Below are 23,602 nucleotides of genomic sequence, written 5' to 3'. Positions count from 1 at the left end.
ATAACATATCAAATGTTGAAAGTGAGAGTGAGAGCAATAAGAGGCCGAAAAGTTAAATGTACATATAGGGACCAATACTGCGGCGAAAAATATGGAGCAATACCAGAAAGGAGTTTCTCAGAGAAAAATTGCAAAGAGTTTGAAGTTGCCATCATCTACAGTGAATAGTATCATCCAAAGATTCAGAGAATCTGGAACAATCTCTGTGTAAAAGGGTCAAGGCCGGAAAACCATACTGGATGCCTGTAATCTTCGGGCCATAAGACGGCACTGCATCACATACAGGAATGCTACTGTAATGGAAATCACAACATGGGCTCAGGAATACTTCCAGAAAATATTGTCGGTGAACACAATCCACCGTGCCATTCGCCGTTGCTGGCTAAAACTCTATAGGTCAAAAAAGAAGCCATATCTAAACATGATCCAGAAGTGCAGCCATTTTCTCTGGGCCAAGGCTCATTTAAAATGGACTGTGGCAAAGTGGAAAACTGTTCTGTGGTCAGACGAAATCAAAATTAAAGTTATTTTTGGAAAACTGGGACCCCATGTCATCCGGACTAAAAAGGACAATGCAAAACAAGTTGTTATCAGCGCTCAATCCAGAAGCCTGCATCTCTGATGGTATGGGGTTGCATAAGTGCGTGTGGCATGAGCAGCTTACACATCTGGAAAGGCACCATCAATGCTGAAAGGTATATCCAAGTTCTAGAACAACAAATGCTCCCATCCAGACTTCGTCTCTTTCAGGGAAGACCTTGCATTTTCCAACATGACAATGCCAGAACACATACTGCATCAATTACCACATCATGGCTGCGTAGAAGAAGTATCCTGGTACTGAAATGGCCAGCCTTCCCTGCAGTCCAGATCTTTCACCCATTGAAAACATTTGGCGCATCATAAAGAGGAAGATGCTGCAAAGAAGACTTAAGACAGTTGAGCAACTAGAAACCTATATTAGACAAGAATGGGACAACATTCCTATTTCTAAACTTGAGCAACTTGTCTCCTCAGTCCCCAGACGTTTGCAGACTGTTATAAAAAGAAGAGGGGATGCCACACAGTGGTAAACATGGCCTTGTCCCAACTTTTTTTTTTAAATATGTTGATGCCATGACATTTAAAATCAACTTATTTTCCCCGTAAAATTATACATTTTCTCAGTTTAAACATTTGATATGTCGTCTATGTTGTATTCTGAATAAAATATTGAAATTTGAAACTTCCACATCATTGCATTCTGTTTTTATTCACAATTTGCACAGAGTGCCAACTTTTTTGGAATCAGGTTTGTAGATTTCACTGTAATCATAATGTGGCATAATTGCAAAAAAACTGATTCCTCAGTAGAAATGAAGTGGTAAACTTTGAAAAAATGTGATGTGTAATGTTATTATAGTGCTTTTATAATGTGTAAATATGAATCCAAAAGCAAAACCTGTACAAAAAAAGTACTATATTAGGGAGTTGAATGAGCTCATTAGTTGCCCTCTGCTGAAATCTAGTGGTTATAATTGTAATTTCATGGCATTTATCATAGGAATATTCTCTTTTAAACCTTTATAACTATTATAGTGCCAATTTTTGCCCAATCTCCATAAATGTTTGCCTGCTTATTTAGAATAATATGTTGAATGAGTTTATGTAATTTTGTGAAGTTTTGAGTTTACTTTAAGGATTTAAAGGCTTTTGGGTACACTAGTTCAAGACTATATTTTTAAATCACCTTATTATAGCTGTCCAAAAGCAAAGTTTTTTTTTTTTTTTTTTTTTTTTTTTTTATAATTATTGATTTAGTGTATGTTTGAATGGTGAATATATGAAAATTTTCTGCAATTAGAGGTCATGTACCATAGAAATATTGTGTTTTTGAAGCCTTTTTAACTGTTGTAGCATCAGCTATGGTCTGATCTCTGTACAACTTTGCATGCTTGTTTAGGAACATCTGTCGCATGTTCTCACTTAGTTTTTGAAAGTTTTAAATTTTAAATTTTAGTTCAGGATTTATAGACTTTTGGGTATATTTGGTGTATACATTAATAATTACGTTTTCAGCACTACATGCTTAAACTCGTATTTAAAGGGAAAACAAGATTATTTTCTGACCCCATGGCAAATATTTTTCTTGTTTTAAGCATAATCTCATTTAGTTTATTGAGATATGACAGGAAAGCACTGGGAGGAGAAAGGGGAGTGGCAAATAACCTCAAGACTGGAATTGAACTTGGGTCGGTATAATGTGCCGACAGACTAACCACAAAGCTATTGGCTCACAATCTCATTTAGTTTTTTATACATTTTTATTAAAGTGATTGGGTCTCAAGTAAATATATCTTGATTTAAAAGTATATAGATGTTCAGACCAGAAAGTGAGACAAAAACACTGAGTAAGAAAACAATTTATAATTATTTATAATAGCTGGGCATGCAGTTCAGTACATTAATTACCGATGGCTTATGAATTATGTGTTTAAAAGCAATTTTGCAGTGGAAACTGTTCATTCTTTTTGACTGTGGACTAGCAAGCCTAAACTCTGAACACCAGCAGCATTTTTTGTGCAAAATTCACTGGGTTAATGACATTGGCATTATCATTGGTTCATGAGCACTGACTGATCATGTTGAAAATTTGTGTAAGAACCCACAGGACATCAATCCCTCTCAATAGTTTCTCCTGACAGCAGTGTGATTTAATGTCAATGTAGATTATTATTTTTTTGCTGGCTCTCAGATGTTTTTTTCTGAAGTCACAGATCTTAATACGAACTTGAATGTTTCTTATGAAATGCTTCCAAGAACAAATTATCTGCTATTCACATAAATTGTATAGCTCTAAACATTTACTAGTTTAAGTTTCTCCTATTTAAGAAATTTTAGGAGAATCGTCCGAGACAAAATATTACTGGTCAAAATTTTCCAGTAGTTAGAATTATGATTTTATTTTTTTAAAGAAGACCCTTATGCTCACTAAGGCTGCATTTATTTGATTAAAAATAATGAAATATTATTACGATTTAAAATAACTGTTTATATGTGAATATATTATAAAATGTAATTTATTGCTCTGATGCAGTTAAGAATTTTCTGCATTATTACTCCAGTCTTTACTGTCACATGATCCTTCAGAAATCCTTCTAACATATTGATTTGCCGCTCAAGAAACATTTATGATTATTAGCAATGTTGAAAACAATAGAAAACTCATTTAAAATACATTAAAAAAAATCGTAATTATTACAAACTTTTTACCGGAGTGCAACTAAAGCTAAAATGAAGAATTCATTTAAGTAACAAGAAATAATATTGGCACCTAACTGAACATAAAATCTGGTTGGAACAGAAGTTGTCATGTTCAGTAGCTCTTCCCTCTGAGGGTAATCACTATTAAAAAGATTTCAAGATTGCAAACTGTTCTGCAAAAAGCTTGCAACATCTCTAAGATCTGTTGGGTTTGTCTTCACATTTCCGTTTTCACAGTGATGTGCTGTAGATAAGCAGCATTCCTGCGTGGCACACAAGCTGATGAACACTAGCATTCACACTAACTACCTGCTGTCAGATGCTGCGTTCCCTCCTGTCTGCTTGTTCGTGGAGTAACACGCTAACTGTAGCAGGTGGAGAGTTCTGGCGACTCCATCAGATCCAGCAGAGCATTCGTGTACAAGAACCGCAGATCAGTCAAGATCAGATCAGTGATCATTTCAGCGGTTACTGTTCTGAATGATGTTGATTGGCACAAAAAATAAGTGACTCAAATCATATTTATTTATTTAAATTAATGCATTTATTCAAAGTTTAAAACTAAATGCGTGATTATTTCAAACGTTCAGTATATACATAGAGAGACAGACAGATATATAGATAGATAGGTCTATCTATCTATCTATCTATCTATCTATCTATCTATCTATCTATCTATCTATCTATCTATCTATCTATCTATCTATCTATCTGTTGTCTATCAGTCTGTCTGTCTGTTCGTTTACCCATCCATCCATTCAACCGCTTATCTGTTTGTCCATCTCTCCATCTATCTATCTGTCTATCCATCCATCCATCCAACACACACATCCATCCAACTTAGATGAGTTAACATGAGACTAGTGAGTTTAGTCCATTACTAAACAAGTAAACTAGATATACAATCAGAGTTATAGATTCTATTATAATTCTAATAGTGTTTTTCTGTTGGTTATTTTACACCTCTGTCTCCTTCCTTTGGGTCGACAGTTCATAGTTGATTGTGACAGAGCAAGTAAGGACTTTTGATCGTATTTAGAGAGTTGCATCTGCATCTGTTTCCACAAGTTTACCTCTGATGGTTTTACTTGTCGATCTGGTTCAGTGACTGGTGCATCCCTGTAATTAGACCTGGTAGACATGAAGTCTGCTTTTATTGTTAGACTAACATTGTATCGTTTCAGCAATGTTGTGTTTTGTTTCATTTTGACATTCGTCTTTATATAATCTATGTTCAGTGGTTGGATGACGATGTACAGTGGCATTTCCTGCCGTATTATTACGGTAATTAATTGACAGAAAGGTGTGTTAAAGCACACACAGTTTCCCCAGATGCCTTTTTTTTTTTTATTCGTCATGTCTGTGTCATTTAGTAATAAATATTGGTTGAATTTTAATAGGAATTAAATTGGACATTTTTTTGCATGTAAAGATAACAAGAGTTATTAATTGTTAGTTTTTATTGAATTAAAGTGCAGTAGTAAAAAGTGTAAAGTGCAGTGTCTAATCTTCTCTTGTAAAGAGCAAATGTCATATTTTGTCGACCTTTCTTAAATTTTACAGCTAAAGAAAAAAAAATTCTAAGTATGCTTCTATTGAAATAATAATATAGCCACTGATATCTAATGAGCAGACAGACAATTAATACTTGTATAAAAGGAATTATACTTGTATTCTTCATGGATACATTAAATTAATCAAAAATGACAGTAAAGACATTTATAATGTTACATATTTCTAATAAATGTTGTTGTTTTTCACTGTCTATTCATCAAAGAATCCTAAAAAGTAAAATGTATGATGGTTTTCACAAAAATATTTTTTATATTTGATAATGTTTAGTTTCCTTAAAATTGCTGGCGTCAAATTTTCACTCTGAAATTGCTAGTAAATTTCACAAATAGTTGCACAAAAAGGCATTGAATTATACACAAAATTTTGAACTAGAAAAACTTAAATAGTATTTAGTATTTAGTAGTTTATCTGTGTGTTTGTGCTTGTACCTCTTCTCTAGAAGTTTTCTTTTCTATTTTAGTTGTTCCCAGCAGTCTGATTGTGGCTCCTGATGTCCCAAACCCTGTGGTTCATGAGGGCGGATCTATCAGACTCCAGTGCAACGTCTCCCGCAACTTCATCGAAGGAATTTACCTGTCTCTTACATGGTCGGTTAAGAGAGGCTCATCTCTGCTAGAGGACCTGCTGACCTTTGGTCCAGATTTTGGTGTGACAGTTGGTGATGACTACATGCTGCGCTACACAGATGGAGGGATGCGTCTAGAAATGGGAAACGGCGTCTCGCACAGTCTCATACTCTCCGGAGCAACGCCAGCTGATCAGGGCATGTATGTGTGTACAGCCAAATTGTGGACAAGAGAGCAGAGAAACTGGAACCGCATTCAGGAGAAGACAATGGAGATAGGAGAAGTGACTGTCACCCCTACAGGTTAGTTACTTAAAACAACTCAATAAAAATACTGTAGCCCAACTCAATTAAATTAATACAAGTAAAATATATTAATAGAAATTATGTAAGGTAAACTTATGTTAATTTAAATTTTTAATATAAATTTAGAGAAACTGTCACACTCAAATATGTTCATTATCAATACCGACCTTGACTTTGATATCAGTGCAAATAGTTTTAATAAAGTTCAAATAGTTTTTAGTTTCAACATCTTTTAGGCTACGTTTACACTAGTGAATTTTAATTTTAAAATGCATAGCTCAGACCTAATTTCTATTCTTTTTCCACTGATTTACTGATGAGCATTAGCTGCTGCTAGCACTATGTTTTCTCTTCCACGATCACTGTTCTAAATCAGAGGAAGCTCATTCGCTGCACCCGATGGTGGTTTAAAGTGAGTTTAAAGGGAGTATAACCATAGTATAAATCTTCTAAATTGTCTTATGTAGCAAGATACAACAGGGTGCATTAATGGTCACATAACTTACGTTTTCAGTCATGTAGTGTGGATGGAGATCTTTTCTGAAATGCAGTGGAAACGCCAGTATGAACGAGGATTGTTTTAATTTGAAAACCAATTCAAAATGAAAATTCACTAGTGTAAATGTAGCCTTACTTCTATGGGGGTTGGGACGCTTACACACTACAGCCCAGAAGCACTAGTGTTAAGCCGCCTTTCCACTGTCTCCTTGACTAATGAAGCGACAGATTGATTGTATGTCATTCATTTCCAATGGAGAGTAGTGCGGGAGCTGCGTGGAGTTCCGATCATATGCGTACATGGAAATTTCGGATCCAATTTGAGCTTCGGATGCGTTAAAATATTTACATTTCTGCAGCTAGACCAAATGCAACCACCCGATGTGATGTATTCTAAACAAAACTACCGGTGCAAATTATTAATATTTTGTTCACTTTAACATTATTCTTTGAACACATTTTCTGTGAAATGGTGCTTTAGAATAATTTTAGCAGAAGTAATTATTTTATAATTATTAAATCATTATTTACATTGATTAACACCATAAAACTACTGTTTTTATTTTGGGGGGGGGGGGTAATTTCATTTATGACGATGCATTCATACATTAATTATATTTATTAAAATTATTAATTTTACCATGGTGAATATGCCAAGGTAATGGTTGCTGCATGAACAGTTTGAAAGTTCTATGCGACTGCCACTAGGGCGAGAAATGCAACAGATGAAAAGCATCTTAAGTGGCTCGGAATCAATTCACATTTTTATAGACTTCAGACTTGACTTAAGACTCGACCTCAAATGACTCCAGACTTGACTCGAGGAAAAGGACTGGTGAAAATGTAAAAAGCAATTTGAGTCTTTTATCCTTAAATACTTACTGTATTTTCCGGACTATTAATCGCAGGGTCATTTATGGTAAATAGCTTTTCAGTATTATATAATAGCTTTTCAGTATTATATCCTCTAGTACTTTTTTCCTGATTCCTTCCTGTTCTGGTTGAGCGAACGCTGGCGTGTCTGACAGGCGCTGCTCTCTGGACGTTACTCACTGAGCTCTGGATTTTACCGCTCTGGACTTGACTTTGTTTTTGAGCATTTTTTATTTGTTTTCTTACTTTTGTGTGAGTGCAAAACATCAAAGACCTACAAACGGACTTGGCCATGCTGTATCACCTGCCAAACACGAGCTCTCGCCACCATTCAGCACCGCGGGCTGTTCTCCCATCTTCCTTAAGTTAGTTAACACTTTCTTTCGGTTTATCGGTTGTCAGTCGCACGCTAGTTTGGCGGAGGTGGTCTTCGAAAGGGCTGCCTTTTCCATAGACATGCGTCATAAAGTGGCTTAGTTGTCTGGTGTGCTGGCTAACGTGGTTTTAAAATCTGGCTGAGTATACGCGGCTGTTGCCTTTTGATGCTCGTTGTGGGTTTTTTATAAGTTTTTACTGATTTTTGCGCAGCATCCCAGGTCTTTTTATTGCCTTCTGGCGTGTGGAATTCTAATATGCTCTTTTACTCGTCCCTGGATCTTCATAATCTAAAACCCAAAGTGCGGTTACATCTGCCAGTCAGTCTCTACAATCACTGTGTTGCTCTTGGAATTACTCGCCGGCCTCGCTATATACACCGGGGTTCTCGTCGCAATCAGTGTATAAACAACGCTTGTACAACTTCATCTGATGGCTGTACTATACCGGTCGTCTGGTCTTCTTCTCGCCGACTGCGTACTTATAATACACGTCATGAGGATAGAAACGTTCATGTAGTGAATCTCCGTCATCCGAAATATGTCTCACCAGGTGTTACGCCAGGCATTACCTCATCCTCAACGACAGTTAAAATGACTCTAGTAAATGCTAGATCATTGTCTAATAAATCTTTTATCCTAAATGACTTTTTTACCTCTCATTCCTTGGATTTTTTATTCGTGACTGAAACATGGTTAAAGAATGGAGAACTCTCAGCTCTTGGTGAACTATCCCCTTCAGACTGCTCTTTCTACAGTACACCTAGGCCAAGTGGACATGGTGGCGGCTTAGCAAAGATTTTTAGGAACTCATTTAAATGCAGACTTCTGCCCGTAGATGCCTTTTCTAGCTTTGAGGCACAGCTCTTAAAAATTTATGTAAATGGCCCCATACTCTGTGTATTGGTGTATAGACCTCCTAAAGTCAATTCAACTTTTATTCACGAGTTTTCTGAGTTTCTGTCCAATCAAGTGTCTCGCTATGACAGGCTAATGGTGTTGGGTGATTTTAACATTCATGTCTGTTGTCCATCAAAACCTTTGGTCAAAAATTTAATGAGCCTTATGGACTCACTCAGTTGTATACAGTCAGTCTCTAGCCCTACACACTCCTTAGGCCATACACTGGATCTTGTTTTGACTCGTGGTTTTTCTGTGCACATCTGTGAAGTAGCTGATGCTGGCATTTCTGACCATTTCCCTGTAGTGTTTGAGCCTGTTATTTCAATTGTAAAGCCTTCAAATTCTCTGCCTGTACATTATTCATGTGCGTTTCATGCTACGACTGCATTTGAATTTTCTGAGTCTTATTCCAAGCTCATTTCAAACTCTACTGTCAATTCTTTATCAGTCTGTACGGATACTGAACAACTGGTTGAAATTTTCAACTCCGCCTGTTGTACTGCTCTCAATACAGTTGCTCCACTTAAACGTAAAAACCGTAAGGCTATAACTAGTCCTCAGCCCTGGTTAAATGCAGCTACTCGTACTCTCAGACAAGAGTGCAGAAGGGCTGAGCGCAGGTGGAAAAAGGATGGCCTCCAAGTCTCTTACCAAATTTTAAAAGACCGCTGAGTTGCCTATCAAAAATCTGTTCATGAGGCAAAATCTAATTACTTCTCACACATAATTGCAAAAGATGCAAATAGGCCAAAAGTACTTTTTTAAAACCATAAATTCAGTTCTTAATCCTGTTGCTTTTTCAGTTCCTGTTGTCAATCCTGAGACATGCACACAATTTTCAGAATTTTTCATTCAGAAGATACAGGATATTAGATCGCATCTCCCTTCACCTTACATAGACAAAGACAACTTTCGATTAGTCCTTCCATCTAGTAGCTTTACTACTTTTAAACCAGTTTCCTTAGCTGAATTACGTAAAATAATTTCTCAGATGAAACTTACATTCTGTCAATCAGATGTTCTGCCTGCTCGTCTGTTTAGAGAGGTTTTAGATACAATCAGCCCCACCCTCTTAACTATAATAAACAGCTCCTTAATAAACGCTGTATTTCCAGAAAGCTTTAAACATGCTATCGTACAGCCTTTATTGAAAGGATCTCATCTAGACCCTACCGTGCATAACAACTACAGGCCTATCTCTAAACTCTGTTTCATCTCAAAGGTTTTGGAAAAAGTTGCTCTTTTACAGTATGGCTCCTATCTGGATACTTTTAATATTCTAGACCCATTTCAGTCCGGTTTTAGAGCATTGCACAGCACTGAATCAGCATTGCTGAAGGTCACGAATGACATTCTGCTGTCTATCGATTCTGGGTCTTCTGCCATCCTGATTCTTTTAGATTTGAGTGCCGCATTTGACACTATCGATCACGACATTCTTTTAAATCTTCTTCAGTGCGTTGTTGGAGTCCAGGGCCAAGCTTTGCAGTGGTTCACCTCATACCTAAAGGGGAGAACTTTCTCTGTGAATATTGGGTCATTCACTTCTCCCGCCATGCCTATTCGGTGCGGTGTTCCGCAGGGATCCATTTTTGGCCCTCTTTTATTCTCCCTCTACATGCTCCCTTTAGGCTCAATATTCCGGAAATATAATATAAATTATCACTGTTACGCTGACGACCTTCAATTATATCTTCCAATCAAATATGCCAACGACCTTTCCTTAGACCGTCTGTTCTTATGTCTAAATGAAGTTAAATCCTGGATGTCAAATAACTCACTGCAACTAAATGAAAATAAAACCGAAGTGCTTCTACTGGGTCCTGCTGCTACCAACAACTTTGTCAAAACACAGTTAGGTTTTTTAAGTAATAATTTGCACAATCATGCCAAAAATCTTGGTGTCTACTTTGATCCTCTTTTTCAATTTGACAAGCACATAAATGCAGTTGTGAAGAGTAGCTTTTTCCAACTTAGATCTGTAGCAAAAGTAAAACACTTTCTTTCTAGAAAAGACCTTGAAGTAGTGATTCATGCACTAATTTCCTCTCGACTAGACTACTGCAATTCGCTCTATATTGGCCTACCTCAATCTACACTTTCCCGTTTACAGATGGTTCAAAACTCGGCAGCTAGATTGCTGACAGGAACTAGAAAAAGAGACCATGGGCCCTATCTTGCACCCAGCGCAATTGACTTTGTACACCGACGCATGTGTCATTCCTATTTTGCACCTGCGCAAAGCGCGCTTTTCCCTCCACAGAAGCACGTCGCTAAACTAGTGAATGAACTTGCGCTCCCTGGGCGGTTCAGCGCAAAAAAGGAGGCGTGTTCCGGCGCAAACAATCCCTGGTGCTATTTTGCTGTTCCATTAAACAATTGCGCCACTGACCAGAAAAAACCTAGTCTAAAGTCAGTGGCGCGTTGCGCGTTGTTCATTATGCTATTTTAAGGGCGCATGCTTGACCATAGTGTATAGCGTGCACAACGCGCATACACTTTGCTCATGTAATCTACACAGATGCAACAGTTATTTTTGCAAATCATAAATTGTTACACTAAAAAAATATTAACACTTGAGATGACGGAAATCATTGTGGTGTGCCACGAAGATGTGAAAAAATAGGCATAAATCTAGCTTACAAATTATTCAGGCTAATTGTAGTAATTAAGGATCAGACATGTTTGAGGTCATATATGTATATAAGGACATCTGACAAATTGGTTTGTCCGTCAGGAACCAGGAAAAAAAATCGATGAAACAATTGTGGCTATTTCCTCCCACGCCTGTTTAACCGACGCTATTTTGGGTGGGTTTCTCCCATCCCCATACAACACAACTTCTCTGTCTTTCACTGCTCTTACAAGAACGTCAGTCTCCTCGGCTGTGAACCGCTCCTGGCGTGCGCCTGGTAAATACGCCATAATAATAGCAATCCATAATGGAACTTGCGCACCTGCTTTTAAAGGGAATGTTGGATGACGCTCTGATTGGTTTATTTCACGTTACGCCCAAACCACACCTATGAATAATGAAGCTACTTCAGACCAACCCATTTTAGATTTGCGCCGGGCGCGAGAGCCATTTATCCCGCCGGGAAAATAGCAACAGCGCCGAGACCCGCCCACAAAGTTACTTGCGCTTCGCGCTTTGACACTTGCGTTTCAGATCGTTAAAATAGGGCCCCATATCTCCCCTGTCCTTGCCTCATTGTATTGGCTTCCCATAAAATTTAGAATAGATTTTAAGATCCTTCTTTTTGCATACAAAGCATTGCATAACTCGGCCCCGGATTACATTTCTGATCTTGTAAAACCTTACAGAGCTGTTAGGCAATTAAGATCTGGAGATCAGTTACTTTTATCGGTTCCTCGTTCTCGCTGCAAATCAAAAGGTGATCGAGCTTTCTCTGTAGCTGCCCCAAAGCTCTGGAATGGTCTACCCTTGAGTATTAGGGCTTCTCCATCACTGGATGTTTTTAAAACTAGCTTAAAGACATATTTTTATACCTTAGCTTTTGAGTGATACTGTTTATGTATTTATATATATATTTTTTTTTTTTATGTATATATAGTTGGTGTTTTATGTATAATTGGTCTGTTGTATATGATATTTGCTTTTATCTCCACTCTTTTCTATTTTAATTCATGTTTTACTGTAAAGCACTTTGGATCAGCTACAGTTGTGTTAAATTTGTGCTATATAAATAAACTTTGACTTGACTTGACTTGACTTAAAGCAAAACAAGCTTTATTCAAGCCCTTTCCACTCCATGCTTTCTCTCTCTTTTCGGAATCTTTCTCTCAGAGCTGCGTATGGCGCTGTTATGTTAAAGCTGCAGTAGATAACTTTTGTAAAAATATATTTTTTAACATATTTGTTAAACCTGTCATTATGTCCTGACAGTAGAATATGAGACAGATAATCTGTGAAAAAATCAAGCTCCTCTGGCTCCTCCCAGTGGTCCTATTGCCATTTGCAGAAATACATCGCTCCCGTTAAGAAACAACCAATCAGAGCTGCGGTCCGTAACTTTTTTTGTGTTCAAAAAGTAGAAAAATGAACATAATAAGCGAGTACACCATAAATCCATTTTCCAAACCGTGTTTTTAGTCTGTCCTGAATCACTAGGGTGCACCTATAATAAGTGTTTATATTCGGACTATTTTAGATTGCTTCGGGGGTACCGCGGCGGAGTAACCCAGTACCTTTGTGATTCTTCATAGACATAAACAGAGAGAAGTAGATCCGGCTATGTTCTTCCGCAAGACACAAGCAGTTCTGTTTATTAACCGCTAGAGCGTCAAAAGTTACCGACTGCAGCTTTAACAACAACAAAAACTTATAGAAAATTACAGATTATTTTCACTGAAACACAGCAGAAAACAACAATTCTGCAAATATAGTTATTTTTCAGATGTGATTTAGCATTATTAATCTGTAGGCTAAGAACATCTCAAAATAATCATGCCATTATAATTGGGAAAAATGTTGTTAGATGGCCAAGATAGAACGTTAAAACTGCTTGTTATCTTTCTCTTTTGCTCATGATGAGAACATTTTGATTATTGTAGCTAAATTGTTTTTAGAGGATAATGCTTTTAAGCTAAATATTAAAATAGTATAGCAGCAGCAAAAACCCTGAAAAAAACCCAACAGTATTTTATTCTGTCACATGGCCTAGCATGTATTTAAATGTAAAAATACAATAGGCCTATGTAAATTCTGAAAATGTTTTTATTATTATCATTATTATTATTTATTTATTTTTAAGTCCAGACCTCTGCTTGGAAAATATAGAGGCGTGCCTCTTGGAACTTTAATTAAATACTCCTGTCTTATATAATAAAGAAACTTTATTTGTAAGGTTTTGCAATATCCGTGTCAAATATTTCCTTATGTGTCTTGGTATTGTACTCTTATTATAAAATTTGATTACAGAAAAACTGTTTTGAAAATGATAATGAATTAAACCTAAAAGGCTGGACGTACATGAACACCTCTTTTTCTTTTCTTTTTTCTCTTTTTTTACAAAGCGGATCATAAAGTAGGTCATATATTTTGTTTAAAGCCTATAAAACAGATTTGTGTCTAAAGATTTTTGTCTGAAGCCTATAAAACAGACATGTGAGCCAAGTCTCTGGGTGTAAATTATGCATTAAATGCAATTAAAATTTAGTTTATGCATTAAGTTTCTTGCTAAAGTCTTGTACAGCAAATGTTAACTAAAGCAAATGTGAATCTATTTAAAATCCTGACATGCACAATTTTGAGTGAACTATTCCTTTAATTCTCTTCCATCATGGCTTTATACTGTTGTGTATTTGCTTAATGTTGTCAATTTTATAAGTTTAGTTGTATTGTGCCCTCCTGGGAAACTGTCATGATCATGATGCCAGGAAATAATCTAATTTGACTGGATAAAAGTACTTATGATGAATCATTGTTATGCAGTTTGCTCGGGTGATCTCGGTGTTATGCAGTTTGCTCGGATGATCACAAATGTCTCACAACATTTGTGAGAAAATTTATAAATAAGGAAAAAAAGAAAGAAAGATATGTGATGATGGTTTTTCAAGTCATGTAGCGCTTCCTTAGAAAAGAGTAGATATGCTCTTTTGACTGGTTTTATCTTGTTCAATGTCTTCAGACCTTTCTCACACGCCAGGCTGTTTGACTTCTCGTTGCTAGTGAAGTTCCTGCCTGGTTACCATATATTCTGTCAATGTTTACTGTAGAGTTTTTAATTAAAATCAGGCAGACTGCGAGTGTCTACTGTCTACAGAACCATCCAGCAGACATTACACAAACACAAGCTCTCAATGTCTTTGTGTTGTCTGAGATTGTAACGAAAAGATGTTAAGAGAATTAAAATCTGCAAAGCACTCTGCCGTCTTAAATTTATATACTGAATATCACATTGACAAATTACTGAGAAATGAGAAATGACTGTTTGCTTTGAGAAATTAAAGGAATAGTTCATCCGTAAATGACAATTCAGGCATCATTTGCTTACTAATGTTATTGCAAACCCGGCTGAGTTGCTTTTTTTCTGTGTAACACAAAAGGAGGTATTCAGCAGACTGTTCATGCTGCTCTTTTCCATATTAAAAATTATAAAAACAGGAAAAAAAAAAAAAAAAAAACACCAGAAAAGTTATAAAAAGACCTGCACTCTTCTGAAGTCATATGAAGAAGCTTAGTGTTAGAAGTTATTCATTGACAATATTTCCTCCCCTTCAGCTCTTAAATTAATTTGCATTACAGGGCTCTCTTTGCGTGAAAAAAAAATTAATAAAAAATTGTGTGTCATTAATATAAAAAAGGTACATGAATAATGACTAAGGTTTGGGTGTTTTCCTCACAAAAAGCTCTTTTAAGTTTTTTTTGAATACTTGAAATCGGGCAGATACGTCATAATGAATAATGTATGATAGTTTTGAGGGACATTTTTTAATTAATGGACCCGCTTTTATTTTCCACTAAAGAAAAAGTTAGATGGGTTTGGAACAATGTAATTGTTAGAATGGGCAATGATCAGAAATCTCCATGTAAAACTGATCAGGCAGACCAAACCGTGAGTCAAAGAGACTTGACACTTGGAGAAAATGGTAGTACTCACACTGTCAACAACGTCACCAAGGCTCGCCCCAATCAGCCTGACGGGGGCGCTACAGCAATCAAAAGTACAAAATCCCTCATAACTCCTAAACCATTAGTTCTAGACTCAAGTGCCTTATGTCATTGGAATCCTTGGCTCACAGCGGGCAAAACACATACCTAAATCTACTTTGGCCAACAAGTCCTAGGTGTTTTGCCCGATTGGAACCAAACCAGTACAAAAAAACATTCTCTGGAAACGGATTATCAATAATTATCCAATAACCTTTCCAATCACCCTTGCAATGGAATGCCAAAACTTTGAAAGAGCCACTTTTACTGAAACGCGTATAACATTTGAACAGAAAGAGATATCATCACCAAACTTGGTACAAATATGTTAGACCTCAGTCTGGTCAAATTTAAACAATTTCAGAGCTTGGTCACTTGCTGGTGCTATAGGAGTGGAAAAAAATTCCTTTGGAATCTATTAGAAGTTTGAAAGAAATCAACCACTGCAATATCACATTTTTCAAGGGTGTAAACAATTGTATATTGTGTTTCACACATACACAAAATATTAATATTGTCTAATAGACCTACTCATTCTGAACACATTTGCCTATAGAACCACTGCTGTCAATCAAATTGTTCATTAAAATGTCAAAAACCTACTTTTGTGAACTATTGGTTTTCACTCAACCTCAATATAACCACTTCAGCACAATTCTCTGGACTTTCTAGATCAATAATCATCATCAGAAAAAAAATAAAAAAAGTAATTTTACACTTTGGGTAGCTATAATGGGGTAATTTAGATAAGGGGTGTGCCAATGATACCCAAAAGCCTAAACAAAAACTTTACAAAACTTGGTGAGAACATGTGTCAGATGATTCTTAACAAGCACGCACAGTTTTAACGGAGAATGGATCATAGGTGATGCCGTCGCAATATAACTGCCATAAAAGTCAACATTAGATTTCTATGATAAATTAACTGGAATTGCCAAAAATGCTCTTTTTATTTACTGATTTAGCGGGTTACAGGCTTTCTAAATATTATGTATTATATTTTTTCTTATGTGGCTAAATGCTTTAAAGCACTTGAATCCCAGTATTTGCTGCTTGCATGTAATGTAATTTTAATGTCATTTTCATTTTATTTATTTCTGTAAGTTTATATATATATTTATTCGTTTTTTTTTTTTTTTTTTTCTTCATTTTTTTCAGGTTTAGTGATTTTAGTGCTTCAACAAAAAGGCATGTTCATGTAGTTTGTATAATTAAGATATGAATTAATGAAGTTCCATTTCTAATATATCCATATTTTCCATTTCTCTTTCCCTTTAAATCATCAGCGAACTCCCTCATCGTTCAGGTTCAGGATAACACCACATTATCCACAGGAGAAACGCTGCTCCTCACCTGTTCTGTTTCTGCTGAAGACTCTGTTGAACTGGAGGTGATGTGGCTGATGAATGCTACCCTTGTTCTGGCCCATCTGAGTCATGACGGCGTGTTGACCAACACATCTGATGCCGTGGACATGAGACGATTGGGAAAGTGGGATTTCCAGATCAAGGTTCACGAAGTGGAGATGTCTGATGCGGGATTATATGCATGCAAAGTGAGCGCATGGGTTCAGCGTGATGGTGGACATTGGTACCGGGTCGCGGAGAAGATTTCAGACCCCATACACGTTCATGTTATAAAGCAAAGTACGTATGTTGCTTATTTTTTATTGACAGTTCTTTTCATGTTTCTTAAGAATTATTTATAATGTCATGACTCTTAACATAAACACTCTGTAGTGCAGGGACAAGCAACTCCGGTCCTGGAAGGCCACTATCCTGCAGAGTTTCGCTCCAACCCTAATTAAACATACTGTACCTGAACAAGGCTATCAGTGTTTTCGGGATTACTAGATAGATACAGACAGGTCAGTTTATATGAGGGCTGAAGCTAAACTCTGCTGGATAGTGGCCCTCCAGGACCGGAGTTGCCTGTCCCTGCTGTAGTGTCTCACTTTTTTTGGCAAAGTGTGACATTTAGAGATAATGCCTTCTGAAGCTCTTTACAGCTGCATATGAATGCATTCTGCTTCCCTCATCTATAACATATTAATTGAATGCAGATTATTTGGTATTTTCAATGGCTTTAAAAGCATAATATGACATTTGTATTAGTGCACTGAAAATATCTTTCAAGCTATAGTTTTCCTTTAGATCAGGGCTATTCAAATAAGTGCACTGCAGAGTTTAGCTCCAACCCTAATCAAACACACCTGAGCCTGTTAATCAATGTCTTTGGCATCATTAAAAAATCCCAGGTAGGTGGGTTTTGAATCAAGATTTGAATAGCCCTGCTTTTAGAAGATGATACACAGAACCCGTTTTATCAAACTGTGGATGACAGATGAGACATCTTTTAGTATAATTTAAGGCCGGATAATACATAATATATATATTAAAAAAATTCAGCTGCATATATCTTAATATATATCTAAATGACTTTTTTGTAAATAAATTTAAGGAACCATTTAATTACTGTTAGAAAGATATGTTAATACTTATTATTAAATAGATAAAAAATAAAAATAATCAAGGCATTTTTAAGCATTTTTTAACTAAATGAACAAAAACAAAAATGATATTTAATAATTTTTCTTTGATTAAAAAGTATGGGGTCACTACAATCGTTTACATTTAAGTTAATACTTTTATTCAACAAAGGTGCAAAAAAAAAAAGATCAAAAGAGACATATTTAGATATTTATAATGTTACAGAAGATTTATTTTGCAAATAAATGCTGTTCTTTTGAACTTTCTATTCATCAAATAATCCTGAAAAATAAAAAAACAAAACATATCACAGTTTTCACAAAAATATGCAGCAGCACAACTTTTTTCAACATTGATAATAATAATAAAATGTTTCATGAGCAGCAAACCAGCATATTAAAATTATTTCTGAAGGATCATGAGACACTGAAGACTGGAGTAAAATTCAGTTTTGATCACAGAAATAAATTACAATGAAAATATATTTCACAATTTTGCTGATTTTTCTGGATTTTTATCAAATAAATGCAGCCTTGGTTAGCAGAAGAGACTTCTTTCAAAAACATCTTAACAATAGTGCATATAAAAACAATAAACAGACAAATTTGTATGGATATATTTTATTTAAATGCTTCAATGAGTAAAAAAAAATTTATCTCCTGTGAACAATTTAGTGAAACTAAATAAGAGTTTTTTAGTTTCACTAAGTCATTAGTAAGTTTTAATAATTCACTCAAATGGACAGTTTGATGATTCATGGAAATGAATTGTCAGTAGAACTATTTAAAATAGAATAAAATCAAGCAAGCATGCTAAACTAAGCATGTTATTTTACTCTCACTACCAGACTGGTTAGTTCTTAACCCATCCATCAATGTCTGCTGTCTAGCACTGAAAGTAGAAATGTTGCATTCAGTAGTTTTGCAGTCTGTTTAGCTCTGTCGTGTTAATAAGCGAGCTTCAGGCATGAGATGTGTGTGTTAGTGTCGTGTTTCTGAAGAGTCACTCTATCACCAGCTATTGGATGGCTGTGGGTGGGCATCCTAATGAAGGACTGTTGTCTATGTTTACAGGCTAAAAGCCAGTTGCTCATGCTAGAAGTCAGCGTTAATCGTTTGGGATCTCGCTGTCAGCATGATTCACAGGGAAGAGCTTCAACCTGTTTATTTTGTTAGGAACTACAAGGAGTAGTTCACTGTCAAAGGCAAACTCTGGTGCGGTTTACTCACCTCAGTTAGTTTGAAATGTGCAGGATTTTGAGATTGTAGAGCTCCAAAAATACAGAAAACAACATTAAATTTGTTAATACAAATTTCATACAATCATCGCTTTGTTTGATTATGTACATTTGTTGAGGATTTGACAGAAATTGTAATCATTATTCAAAAAAAAAAAACATAAACCATCAACTATCACTCACTCTCTCACATACTTACACAATATTTTTAACCTGCATTAGTTGAATGTTATTATTGGTTTACAGTATCTCAGCGCCACCCTACTATGATCTACAGTCATGTCACTTAAAGTTAAAGAGAATCGTATGTTTCCAGATCTTTAAAAGAGCCGCCTTCATTTCTTTAGAACAGCCTTGAACGTTTTGCCTCTCATTCCTCACCCACGGTTCCAGGAAACAGGTCTCTTGCTGAAAAATATGGAAGCATATGGGTAGCATTATTCAATTTGGGATGTAATATGCAAAATGACAATGCAATATTTCTGTATTTACATTTACATTTTCCAATACATCTGTGCAATGTTTGGTGCAAAATGAAAATGAAAATTAAATTACATAATTTTCATTTGCCATTTACTACACCAGTTTTAATATGTAAAATGAATATTAATTTTAACGCTTTATAAGTTGCAAAATTAAAATGAAAATTTATTACAGAAATGATTAGATATGTCTAACATGTTAAAGCAAAAACTGTGGCAAAATGATCATTTAAATGCTATTTTTCTTAATTGCATTAACACTCACACGTCTCACAGTCAAGACACTTACGATTGCATTTTCATTCGTTGTCCCGCAATGAATGTAGCAAAACTCAATGTGCACATTGAAAATGCATTCCGAGCCGATCACGTGTCCCCGCCCTCGCGCCACGTCAATCATTGTGTGAACAAGGCGGGGCTTACAGAAGGTCAGAGACTCAAATCTCAAGAAGAGGATTCAATCAAGTGAGACAACATGGACAAGACAGTTGGTCCGTGTATGTTTTGATCATTTCGGTTTATGGCTTCAATATTTCATTCGGACTTGTGGGCGGAGCTGAAACGCTGCTTTCATCTGATTGGTCGAATCGGTTCGGTTTTCATCTGACAGCCTTCAGCTGAAATGTCTTAAACTACACTCACTGTTAATTAGCATAATATTTGAATCAGATGTAGCTGGGCACATAATTCGTGCTGCTGAGACCTGCAAATTATTTCTAGGTTGTAGTATTGTATGAATATTGTCCCACTGATAAAAAACAGTGCAAATAGTTCTGTCTCTTTGGATAACAGTAAAGTGGAAATAAATATAGTTAAATTTATTAAATAAAATTAAATAGGATTTTTTGGGAAGGAAAGTCTGGCCAGTTATACAAGCAACACGAGTCGGACGAGTCTAAAGATATGAGCTGAATTGGGTGAAACATTAAAGTTCTAGTCTGTGTCAATTACTCTCATTATAAATAATAATAATAATGTTAACTGTATTTTTCGGTATAAGTTGCATCAGTCCAAAAATACGTCATGACGAGGAAAAAAACATATATAAGTCGCACTGGACTATATGTCACATTTATTCAAGACCAAGAGAAAACATTACCGTCTACAGCCGCGAGAGGGCGCTCTGGGGTAGGCTACAGGAGCACTGAGCAGCATGGAGCTAATTTTACTATTTTTATTTAGAAATGTAACTATATTCATTTTTACAATTATTTATTAATGTCACACACACACACATACCTAGTGCCTTAAAAGATGAGAGTGGTAAATGTTACAGACATGGAACTGTTCAGTCTATTATTGATTTTAATTTCCACTTCACTGTTATCCAAAGGGACATAACTATTTGCACTGTATTTATCAGTGGGACAATATTCATACAATACTACAACCTAGAAATAATTTGCAGGTCTCAGGAGCACGAATTTGCCCAGCTACATCTGATTCAAATATTATGCTAATTAACAGTGAGCGTAGTTTCAGACATTTCAGTGCTTCACTCGCACTGACTCTTATTCTGCCTGAAAGAATGACAAGACCGAGCTGAAGTCTGTCAGATGAAAACCGATCCGATTCGACCAATCAGATGAAAGCAGCGTTTAAGCTCCGCCCACAAATCCGAATGAAATATTGAAGGTGATCGGCTCGGAATGCATTTTCAATGTGCACATTGAATTTTGCTACATTCATTGCGGTACACCGAATGAAAATGCAATCGTAAGTGTCTTGACTGTGAGACGTGTGAGTGTTAATGCAATTAAGAAAAATAGCATTTAAATGATCATTTTGCCACAGTTTTTGCTTTAACATGTTAGACATATCTAATCATTTCTGTAATACATTTACATTTTAATTTTGCAACTTATAAAGCGTTAAAATTAATATTCATTTTACATTTTAAAACTGGTGTAGTAAATGGCAAATGAAAATTATGTAATTTAATTTTCATTTTCATTTTGCACCAAACGTTGCACAAATGTATTGGAAAATGTAAATGTAAATACAGAAATGCATTGCCATTTTACATATTGCATTGTCATTTTGCATATTACGTCCCAAATTGAATAATGCTACCCAGGGGCGTCGCTAGGCCCTTTTTAGGGGGGCTTCAGCCCCCCTAAACTTATGCCCAGCCCCCCTAAAAAATGATTTGATTAATTAATTAGTGATCGCTCAGTCCCCTTTAAAATCTCATTTGAGACGGTGGCAAGCTGCATCATGTTCCGGCTCCTCCCCTTATCTGAGTCTGCATGGATTCAGCGCGTTTTTCAATCCACAGTGGCGCCGAGCAGAGCGAACATCAGAGAGTACAAGGTGTGTGTGTGTGTGTGCGTGTGTGTGTTCTCGCATCCAATACCAGTACGTCTTCGCTGCGTTCACCTTCAGCCTTTATCACAGTGTGACAGTTGTTTTTTCTTCCAACAAAAATGAAGCGATTAACACCCATGAAAACATACTTTAGAAAACGATCATGATTTATTTTAATTTACTTTTTAAAATTGAAAACATATTATTGTGTATTTCGGCATTACATTATGCAGCCATGCAAAATAAATTATTAACGACACACATCATTGTCTGAAAGTACTAAATGGCACAGAGAGAGAAACATCATGTGGAGATATTTTGTTTTCTATTATTAAATATAATTTTGTATTAAGTAATAATGAATCATTAGTGTATCATGATACATATATTAGAGTAAGAGTAAAGGGATCTGTGATTTTTTTTTTTTTTTTTTTTAAGTAATTGAGTTATAGAAGTGGCAAATTGATAATGGTGTTATTTTTAATAAATTGAAATAAATATAGAACAGATTAAACATATTGCCAATAGACAATTACATTAATACATGTTTTGTCTATATTCTTAATGAATATTAGCTGGTTAGTTAAATGATTTGAAATGAAATAAATTTTCAGGGGCTGACTTGATGTATAACCAACCATATTGTTGATTATAAAGGCTAAAAAGCTAAACATTTATTATAATAATAATAATAATAATAATAATAATAAAATATAATAATTTATATTTCATTGTAGATGGATATACAACATTTTTTTGTCGTGCGGGAGTAGGTCTGCAAATGAGCAACAGTCAGGTGAGAATAGAACAGACAGCCTCACACACACAATACCACTGTGTTCCCAAGATTCATTGCAGTCATTGAACCCTTATGTTGTTTTAATATTCTGCCGATTTCCACGTACATTTCATAAGAAAAAGCAGTGGTATCATCAAAGGATAAACATGAATGTCCTAATACTGAATCAGTTAGTCTTTATTGTAAAAAAAAATAAAAAATCTACATTCCCAATTAAAAATTTTCCAGTGACTGGTCACATCTAAAAAACTGTATTAGTTTTTTTTTTACAGTGTTATATATGGCTCAGTCAGTACTCCTACTCCCATATATGAAATACAGGAAATACAATGGAATAGTGGATTGCAATAAGGTTAGTAGTATACAACCCTACCCTAATAGTCCAATAATATTTTTTAATCATACCCTTATTGGGGGCTGAGCCCCCCTAAAATGAAAATCTTAGAATCGCCCCTGATGCTACCCATATGCTTCCATAGAAAAACACCTGACCTGTGCAACTGCTAATGTCTAAACTTGAGAATGTATTTTTGTGTGGTATACTGAAAAGTATTATTTTTCCCTCCTTTGTTTTCTCACTTCCTCTGCTTTGCATGCTATATGACGCTCTTAATCCAAATCAGTTTAAAAAGAAAAAGTAGGCGGCATGATCTTGCTGTCTTCTAAGATGAATATTTTCCCTCAAACTCTAAGGGTGCTTCACATCTACACTGTTTAAAAGTTATTAAATATTTTTATAAAAAGTTTCTTATGCTCACCACAGGCTTATTAAAATTAACTAAAATTAAAGTATATACTTTTTATAATTGTGTGTGTGTGTGTGTGTATATATATATATATATATATATATATATATATATATATATACAATTGTCAATCCAGCATTTCTCTTTTTTAGGTTAAAGGGTTAGTTCATCGAAAAATCATAATTATGGAATTAATAACTCACCCTCATTTCATTCCAAACCCGTAAGACCTCCGTTTATCTTTGGAACACAGTTTAAGATATTTCAGATTTAGTCCGAGAGCTCTCAGTCCCTCCATTGAAGCTGTGTGTACGGTCTACTGTCCATGTCCAGAAAGGTAAGAAAAACATCATCAAAGTAGTCCATGTGACATCAGAGGGTCCGTTAGATTTTTGAACCATCGAAAATACATTTTGGTCCAAAAATAGCAAAAACTACAACTTTATTCAGCATTGTCTACTCTTCCGTGTCTGTGTGAGAGAAGTCAAAACAAAGCAGTTTGTGATATCCGGTTCGCGAACGAATCATTCAG

At 35.7% G+C, this 23,602-nt stretch overlaps 1 protein-coding gene across 1 annotated transcript in view; it reads left to right on the top strand.

Annotated features, from left to right (window-relative positions):
• LOC128010919 (prostaglandin F2 receptor negative regulator) overlaps positions 1 to 23,602 on the top strand; it is a 64,269-nt gene that overhangs the window by 7,095 nt on the left and 33,572 nt on the right. Inside the window, exons 3-4 of the mRNA XM_052593052.1 lie at positions 5,279 to 5,686; positions 16,297 to 16,656. Of these exons, the coding sequence (XP_052449012.1) occupies positions 5,279 to 5,686; positions 16,297 to 16,656 (768 nt within the window). The remainder of the gene's footprint in view (positions 1 to 5,278; positions 5,687 to 16,296; positions 16,657 to 23,602) is intronic.

This window comes from Carassius gibelio, chromosome A1 (assembly GCF_023724105.1).
Source record: "Carassius gibelio isolate Cgi1373 ecotype wild population from Czech Republic chromosome A1, carGib1.2-hapl.c, whole genome shotgun sequence".
NCBI lineage: Eukaryota > Metazoa > Chordata > Actinopteri > Cypriniformes > Cyprinidae > Carassius > Carassius gibelio.
This window is presented reverse-complemented; position numbering and strand designations above follow the sequence as displayed.